General features: G+C 57.5%; 1 protein-coding gene across 1 annotated transcript in view; it reads right to left on the bottom strand.

Annotated features, from left to right (window-relative positions):
* The window catches only part of LOC150069784 (collagen alpha-1(VI) chain-like), a 31,212-nt gene extending 22,958 nt beyond the window's left edge, over positions 1 to 8,254 (bottom strand). The window contains exons 1-7 of the mRNA XM_090331559.1: positions 7,981 to 8,254; positions 4,726 to 4,842; positions 4,276 to 4,341; positions 3,791 to 3,889; positions 2,841 to 3,017; positions 1,897 to 2,122; positions 935 to 1,004 (exon numbers count right to left, since the gene is read on the bottom strand). Of these exons, the coding sequence (XP_090187685.1) occupies positions 935 to 1,004; positions 1,897 to 2,122; positions 2,841 to 3,017; positions 3,791 to 3,889; positions 4,276 to 4,341; positions 4,726 to 4,842; positions 7,981 to 8,254 (1,029 nt within the window). The remainder of the gene's footprint in view (positions 1 to 934; positions 1,005 to 1,896; positions 2,123 to 2,840; positions 3,018 to 3,790; positions 3,890 to 4,275; positions 4,342 to 4,725; positions 4,843 to 7,980) is intronic.
* Positions 8,255 to 8,937: the final 683 nt, after the last annotated feature.

Here is an 8,937-nt window from a genome sequence, read left to right as displayed (position 1 = left end):
TTCTCCCTCTACTTCTGTCCCTCTTTCTCTTCCTCCTTTCTCCCTCTCTCCTCCTCCTCCTCCTCCTCTCTCCCTCTACTTCTGTCCCTCTTTCTCCTCCTCTCCCTCCTTTCTCCCTCTCCTCTTCTCTCCCTCTTCTTCTCCTCCTTCACTTCCTCTTCCTCCTTTCTTCCTCTATTCCTTTTCCTCTCCCTCTCCTTCTCCTCCTCTTGCCCCGCTCACAATTCCTTTCTTTCTGAGAAGGGATTTCTCTTAGGTGTCTTTTCACTGAGGAAAGTGTGGGGTGGGCTGGAGCTGGGGTGTTGTGCCTAACAACAGTGCAGCCTGGATGTCCCACAGCACCTGAGATTTTTATGTCCTCATGGGTCTGCTAAAAACCATTTAAGAAAAGAAAATGAAGCCGCTGCACGGTGACTCACACCTGAACCCTCGCTGCTCAGGAGGCTGAAATCTGAGACCGCAGTTCAAAGCCAGCCTGGGCACAAAGTCCATGAGACTCTTATCTCCAATGAACCACCAGAAAACGGAAGTGGTGCTGTGGCTTAAGTGGTAGAGCGCCAGTGCTGAGCTGCAGAGCTCGGTGGCAGAGCCCAGGTCCAGAGTTCAAGCCCCATGACGGACCAAGAAAGAAAGAAAAAGTAAAAGAAAATGAGTCCATAGGTCGGCAGGGATGGGGGGCATCACTGCAGAAGCATTACACTGAATTGTGGATGTGTAACCCCTTTGTGCAACTACTTAATACAACTTGAACAAGACTTTTAAACAACAAAAAAGAAAGGGATGGAGGGAGGAAGAAGGAAGGAAGAAAGAGAGGGACAAAAAAGAGAGAAAAAAAAAACAAAGAAAAGGAATGGTCCCCACTTGCTTTAGCTCTGAGCACCAAGAGAAGCGAAGTGGGCGGCTGGTCCCTCCCTGCCCGCCTAGCGCTCCCCACCTGGCTGTGCCGGAAGGGCGGGGCGGCCCTCTCCAAGGTGGACAGCAGAACAGAAGCCCAGGAGCCCACACTGGACAGAGAGGGCCGACAGGAAGGAGAGGTGTGGACGGGAGCCACCTGCAGGGCCTGCTCTGGTGGCAGCCACAGTGCCCTGGTGACCTATGGCCCTAGGGACAGGCTTCAGTGTCCCGAGCCCCCCTGGGCCTCAAAGCAGGTTTGCCTGTGAAGGAAAAAGACCACTGGAGCCTCCTGGTCTGGAGAGGCCCTGTGCCCAGCCGGAGGCCTGCCGGGCCCCGAGGCCTCACACGTGCCGCACCTCTGCTTGTGGTGGGCTTTGTGGGCCAGCCTGTCACCCAGGTCATCACAGCACTGCCAGCAGTGTCTGAAACAGACAGCCACCATGCCTGCGCTTCCCAGCCAGCTCTGTGTGCTCTGCATCCCTGGGGCTAGCGCGCCAGTCACATGGAGTCTTGGGCTTGAGCTCTGGGGGAGAAGCCCCTGCGCCATGTTTCCTCAGGAGCTGACTCCACTTTAGCAGAGGGCTTGGCATTGTCTCCAGGGGAGACTGTTTAACCCGCACGATAGTAGCCGTGAGTGAATTCCTGCTGTCTGGCAGTCAGTGGATGGGACTGGGAAGAGCTCGCCCGGGTCCAGTGAGGTGGGTTAATGTGCCTGCAGGGGTGTGGCAGCTGAGTGGCCTGAGGGTGAGGGCCAGGTCTGGGCCCTGACGGAGCCTTGCTCCTGTGGGTGGCCGTCTGCTCGTTTCCTTGCTCCTCCATCTGGGAGCAGCTCAGATGTGCCCCGCTCCACAGGCTCTGCCCGATCGACAGGGGCCCCGGGCCACAGGCAGCATGCACAGGACACACAAGGACACCTGCCCAGCCCTGGGCGCCTGAATCACGGCCCACGGGGACAAGGTCTGTGCTGCACGAGCCTCTGGGCCTCCTCACCATGCCACTCACCCTAAGGCCAGGGCCCTCAAAGACGCCCGAGGACACAGCGCCAGCCTTGCTCTGATGGCCAAGGGGCCAGCCTTGCTGTGGACAGGGCGGCCAGGGATCACCCGCCAAAGGCCCGGAGGACTCTGACAGAGGATTTTCCACCCACTGAAGGAGGGGGAGGAGGGTGTGGTGACTGCCGGGCTGTGGGGCATGGCGTCGGGCCTGGAGAATGGGGGGCGCGGGGTGTCTGAGGGGTCCACCACAGGCGGTGGTGTTTCCGGACCGTCCACACCCTTCCTGGGCTCTGAAAAGCTGCCTTCATTACACACCCAAAGACCCAGACCCATTGGGCATCTACCCTACAAAGACAGTTTTATTTTTCTATTGCCTCAGCTACCCAGTAAATTTTCCTCCTGGTTTGGGACATGATTCATCCAGGCAGAGAATGTTTTCCACGCTGCACGTTTGGTTTCTATGGAGCCTGTACGGTGGACAGAGCTGGCATGCTCTGGGCGGCACAGCCTCACCCTTGGCCCCATGCAGTGGTGGCCGGGACTCCTGCCCAGCCCTCCATGTGGGCGGCTCGGAGCCTGGCTCCTGGCAGCCCTCCGTGACCCACCTGTACTCACGCTCAACCAGTCAGTGGCTCGCTGGTCATCACACACTCAGTGGCCACGGTTTTCCAAATGAGTCACTGGGGTGGGGAGGAGGCAAGGGTGGAGAGCCTGTGGTCGGTGGGCCTGAGCCCGGCCAGCCATTCCCGGCAGCAGGGACCTGGTCTGAGCGGTGCAGTGAGTCCTGGACCTTCTACCAGGACCAGTGGCCAGAGCTGCGGTGCCTGGTTTGAGCTGCCTGTCCTGGGGTCATCCCTCAGGTGTCCAGTTGGTCTTCGTTGACCCCTGGTCAGTGGCTAGGTGGGAGAGCAGGTACTCCCAGGAGCACATGCCAGCCAGTGGGGCACCAACCTTCCAGTGAGACCTCAGCAGCCAGCGAGGGCTGGAGGCGTGGAAGACCTCGGCACACGCTGCGGGATGCTCGGCGCTGCCCAGAGGAGCTGGGGCTGGCGGTGGCACTCCCTTTTAGACCGAGTAACTCCACTGTGTCCCCAGCACCTCCCTGGCTAATGAGAGACCACCTCTCTGCTGAGGCACAGCATCCATACCAGAATGTGGGTTTCTGCAGCATTTTCTTTAACCAAAAATAATGAAGCAACATCCCGAAGGGCAGCAGTACAAAGCCATTGGGACAGTCCTGGGGTTACAGGCTGTGCTGGACAGAGCTGAGGTGTCTGGTTCCAGGCTGTAGGTTGCCATAGTACAGAGGATGCCATGGCACAAGGACCTTCCAAAGCGAGCAAGGGGCTGCTTGTCTGCGGAGTCTCTGGCTACAGGAGCTGTCAGGTTGCTCACTTCCCGGAGCCATGCACACAGCCCACCAGTGTGCACCCCTCACGCTTCCTGGAGCCATGCCCACAGCCCCTCTACAGACACCAGTGTGCACCTGTCCACACTCCCACTCACCGGACAGGTGGAGCTCCGGTCTCTTCCTGAGCCACGCATTGGCCTAATTTATTTTTGCTCTTTTGCCTGAAGGTTGAGAATGTTATTTTCTGGTGAGATCAGACATAGAGGCTCTGGTTTGCACACCATCATTCTGTAGAGACACCACAAGATCAAAGGTCAGTATGCAGGTGAGGCCTGGTGGCCATGGGCCAGGGTGAGGCCAGGCAGTTGAGGGCAGGAGACCACCCCAGGCCCTGAGCTGCATAGAGGTCTCTGCAGCCCCTGCTCCTGACAGCAGCATCTGGAGCTGGTGTGAGGCCCAGGGGTCTGAGTGTGGGTATTCTGGAAGCTGTGGCTGGCACAGAAACCAGAGCAAATCCATGCAAACGCTTTCTTCCCCAGAAAGTGCTCACCTGCCCACATGGTGGCAGGATCCTGGCGGCCCCCTTGGTCTCTGTGGAATTCTGGCTCTGGGCTTGGAGCACTGCTGTTGGAACCCATTCCAGGCTTGCCTGTGCCAGCACACAAGGAGCCTGATGGGGGCATTTGGGCAGAAGCTGGTAGAGAAGTGGCTCCACCCCTCACCCAAAGGCCCTTTGGTTCCATCAAGGTCCCCAGGGTTCTTGAGGGAGGCTGACCCCTCCTTTGCCTGGAGGGGGGGTAGGAGTAGCCCCCTGGAAGACAGTCCTGAGTTGTGTTCAGGGTGGAGACAGGGTCCTAGGGCAGTTAAGGATCCTGACTCAGGGGTAGAGGGGCTCAGAGACACTCCAAGGAGTGTCTAGCTGAAGGCCAGGACCCATGGACCCACTGGGCACAGGGCTGCCCACCAGGACAGCGGCCCAGAAGCCGGTTGCAGCCTGGGTGCCGTGGGGCCTGATGGGTTAGTTTTTCCCATTACCTTGTACTGGCTCTGGGTCTGTAGAGAAGGGAAACATCTGGCAGTGATAGTTCTTGGCGGCTGGGCCTGGTAGGGAGGGGAAGGGAGGGAGCCTGGCTCCTCTCCCAGGCACACCAGGCATGGCTGGAGCGGGAGGCCTGGCCAGACCCCAGGGACAGGACTGCCTGGCCAGTAATGACAGGGCTGGCGTCTCACCACTCGCCACCTGGGTCCCAGAGCCCACCCCAAGGGTCCTCAGGGCCCAGCAGCACAGCTAAACATTCCTGCACGCAAGAATCATTTCCTGTCCTGGCCAGAGAGCAGCTGGGGCTCTAAGAGGGGCTGAGCCACATGGAAGGGGGAGTGGAGAGGCACGCAGGCTGGAGATGAAGCATGAGATACATGAGGCCGAGAGCCACGGCTGGGACCACTGCACACCCCCTCGTGTGGTCCATGTGGCTCCACACCTACCCCTCCTGCGCTGGCCCTGGGTGCTGCTCAGGGGCCGGCACCCCCTTCTGCCCTTCAGCAATGCATCCAGGCTGCTCCCGCCATCAGACACTCCTCCCTCCCCAGCCAGCTGGGGATCTGGGCATGGAGGGCGGGGCAATCAGGTCCTCCCTTCACCTGTCTAATGTTCCAGACCTTACTGTGTAAGCCCACCCTGGCCTCAATGGCTGGTGCTGGGGCCATAATGGAAGAGTCAGGGTAGGGCAATCACCAGGTGCTCCCAGAAGCCAAGGCCTAGGCTGTAGACACAGACGCTGTACAGGCAGACAGACAAGTACAGGCAGACCCAGGGAAGTGGAGGCAGACCCAGGGAAGTACAGACATACACAGAGGAAGTGCAGGCAGACCCAGGGAAGTACAGACACACACAGGGAAGTACAGGCAGACCCAGGGAAGTACAGACATACACAGAGGAAGTGCAGGCAGACCCAGGGAAGTACAGACACACACAGGGAAGTGCAGGCAGACCCAGGGAAGTACAGACATACACAGAGGAAGTGCAGGCAGACCCAGGGAAGTACAGACATACACAGGGAAGTACAGGCAGACCCAGGGAAGTACAGACACACACAGGGAAGTACAGGCAGACCCAGGGAAGTACAGACATACACAGGGAAGTACAGGCAGACCCAGGGAAGTACAGACATACACAGAGGAAGTGCAGGAAGACCCAGGGAAGTACAGACACACACAGGGAAGTACAGGCAGACCCAGGGAAGTACAGATACACACAGGGAAGTACAGGCAGACCCAGGGAAGTACAGACATACACAGAGGAAGTACAGGCAGACCCAGGGAAGTACAGACACACACAGGGAAGTACAGGCAGACCCAGGGAAGTACAGACATACACAGAGGAAGTGCAGGCAGACCCAGGGAAGTACAGACATACACAGAGGAAGTACAGGCAGACCCAGGGAAGTACAGACATACACAGAGGAAGTACAGGCAGACCCAGGGAAGTACAGACATACACAGGGAAGTATAGACAGACCCAGGGAAGTACAGGCAGACCCAGGGAAGTACAGACACACACAGGGAAGTACAGGCAGACCCAGGGAAGTACAGACATACACAGAGGAAGTGCAGGCAGACCCAGGGAAGTACAGACATACACAGGGAAGTACAGGCAGACCCAGGGAAGTACAGACACACACAGGGAAGTACAGGCAGACCCAGGGAAGTACAGACATACACAGGGAAGTACAGGCAGACCCAGGGAAGTACAGACATACACAGAGGAAGTGCAGGAAGACCCAGGGAAGTACAGACACACACAGGGAAGTACAGGCAGACCCAGGGAAGTACAGATACACACAGGGAAGTACAGGCAGACCCAGGGAAGTACAGACATACACAGGGAAGTACAGACAGACACAGGGAAGTACAGACATACACAGGGAAGTACAGGCAGACCCAGGGAAGTACAGACATACACAGGGAAGTATAGACAGACCCGGGGAAGTACAGACATACACAGGGAAGTACAGGCAGACCCAGGGAAGTACAGACATACACAGAGGAAGTACAGGCAGACCCAGGGAAGTACAGACATACACAGGGAAGTACAGGCAGACCCAGGGAAGTACAGACATACACAGGGAAGTACAGGCAGACCCAGGGAAGTACAGACATACACAGAGGAAGTGCAGGCAGACCCAGGGAAGTACAGACATACACAGGGAAGTACAGGCAGACCCAGGGAAGTACAGACACACACAGGGAAGTACAGGCAGACCCAGGGAAGTACAGACATACACAGAGGAAGTGCAGGCAGACCCAGGGAAGTACAGACACACACAGGGAAGTACAGGCAGACCCAGGGAAGTACAGACATATACAGAGGAAGTGCAGGCAGACCCAGGGAAGTACAGACATATACAGGGAAGTACAGGCAGACCCAGGGAAGTACAGACATACACAGGGAAGTGCAGGCAGACCCAGGGAAGTACAGACATACACAGAGGAAGTGCAGGCAGACCCAGGGAAGTACAGACATACACAGAGGAAGTGCAGGCAGACCCAGGGAAGTACAGGCAGACCCAGGGAAGTACAGACACTCACAGGGAAGTACAGGCAGACCCAGGGAAGTACAGACATACACAGAGGAAGTGCAGGCAGACCCAGGGAAGTACAGGCAGACCCAGGGAAGTACAGACACTCACAGGGAAGTGTAGGCAGACCCAGGGAAGTACAGACACTCACAGGGAAGTGTAGGCAGACCCAGGGAAGTACAGACATACACAGAGGAAGTGCAGGCAGACCCAGGGAAGTACAGGCAGACCCAGGGAAGTATAAACATACACAGAGGAAGTGCAGGCAGACCCAGGGAAGTACAGGCAGACCCAGGGAAGTACAGACACTCACAGGGAAGTGTAGGCAGACCCAGGGAAGTACAGACACACACAGGGAAGTACAGGCATACACAGGGAAGTACAGGCATACACAGGGAAGTACAGACATACACAGAGGAAGTGCAGGCAGACCCAGGGAAGTACAGGCAGACCCAGGGAAGTACAGACATACACAGAGGAAGTGCAGGCAGACCCAGGGAAGTACAGACATACACAGAGGAAGTGCAGGCAGACCCAGGGAAGTACAGGCAGACCCAGGGAAGTACAGGCACTCACAGGGAAGTGTAGGCAGACCCAGGGAAGTACAGACACACACAGGGAAGTACAGGCATACACAGGGAAGTACAGACATACACAGAGGAAGTGCAGGCAGACCCAGGAAGTACAGACATACACAGAGGAAGTACAGGCAGACATGGGGAAGTATAGACAGATACAGGGAACAATAGATAGATCCAGGGAAGTACAGCCATACACAAGGAATTAGAGACAGATACAGGGAAGATTAGACAGACACAGGGAAGTACAGGCAGACACAGGAAATAGACATAGGAAGTAAAGACAAACATAGACTCTGTACAAGTAGACAAGGAAGTACAGATAGACACAGGAAATACAGGCACGTAAGTATAGACAGACTCAGGGAAGTATGGACTGACATAGGAAATACAGATAGGCATAGACGCTACAGGCAGAAAAGGAAGTACAGACAGATACAGGGAAGTATGGACAGTCGTGAAGGGTGGAGAGAGAGAAGTACAGGCAGATAAAGGAAGTACAGTAACACAGGGAAGTACGGCAGGTATAGGAAGTATAGGCAGACACAGGGAAGTGGGCCAAAGAAGTCCTGCAGCTCCCAGACCCACGCCCTGGTCGCAGCTCCCCAGACCCACACCCTGGTCTCGGCTCCCCAGACCCACGCCCTGGTCTCGGCTCCCCAGACCCACGCCCTGGTCTCGGCTCCCCAGACCCACGCCCTGGTCGCAGCTCCCCAGACCCACGCCCTGGTCGCGGCTCCCCAGACCCACGCCCTGGTCGCGGCTCCCCAGACCCACGCCCTGGTCTCGGCTCCCCAGACCCACGCCCTGGTCTCTGGTTCTGCTCCTGACCAGCTTCCTGGGAGGGCAGCTGTACATCATGCCGATTCCTAGGCACAGCCCCTGCTGTGCTGCTGGGGTCCCACATTTCCCATCAAACCCCAGAAGCCCCTGTAACACCCTGTTGGGTGGGGAAGGGGTCTTATCCCACAGCCCCAGCCCCAGGGAGCTAAAGGCCAGGGTAAAACACAGCAGAATTCCTGCTGAAAAAATCATGGTTGAAACGCCAATAGGTCTGAGACCCTCGAGGGGAGAGGTCATCCACCCCTGCTCTGGGTTCTGCATGGTGACAGTCCCTGCCCTGGGAAGACTCCCCTCCCCCACAAAAACACCAGCCTCAGCAGCAGGCCCTGGGAACCGCACTTCTGGTGATGCAGGGGAGAAGGGGTCGGGAGGGGGCCTAGCGCCCCACCACAGAGTTCAGGATGGCTGCCGGGCCCAGGGTGTGCTGTGGGTGTGGTGACTGAGCCTCTTCAAGGAAGGCCCCGTGGGTCCCCCTCCCTGGGTGTCAGGTGTACAGCCTGGAGTTCAAGGAGTACCAGGCCATGTGGCCATCGGGCCAGCCTGTAGGGAGTGACGGTGAACCTGAGGGGCAGAGCAGCCAGCAATAACCTGCCAGTGGGGTAAGAAAATGGCAGGCCTTGAGGCCCCACGCTGGCAGGGTACTGTCCACCCCCAGGATCAGCTGCCCGCTGAGGCCCCAGACCAGCAAACCCACCCCT

The sequence above is a fragment of the Megascapheus bottae genome, chromosome 1, assembly GCF_031878675.1.
Source record: "Megascapheus bottae isolate mThoBot1 chromosome 1, mThoBot2.hap1, whole genome shotgun sequence".
Lineage (NCBI taxonomy): Eukaryota > Metazoa > Chordata > Mammalia > Rodentia > Geomyidae > Megascapheus > Megascapheus bottae.
The sequence above is the reverse complement of the archived record's forward strand: the minus strand, read 5'-3'. Positions and strand labels throughout refer to the sequence as shown.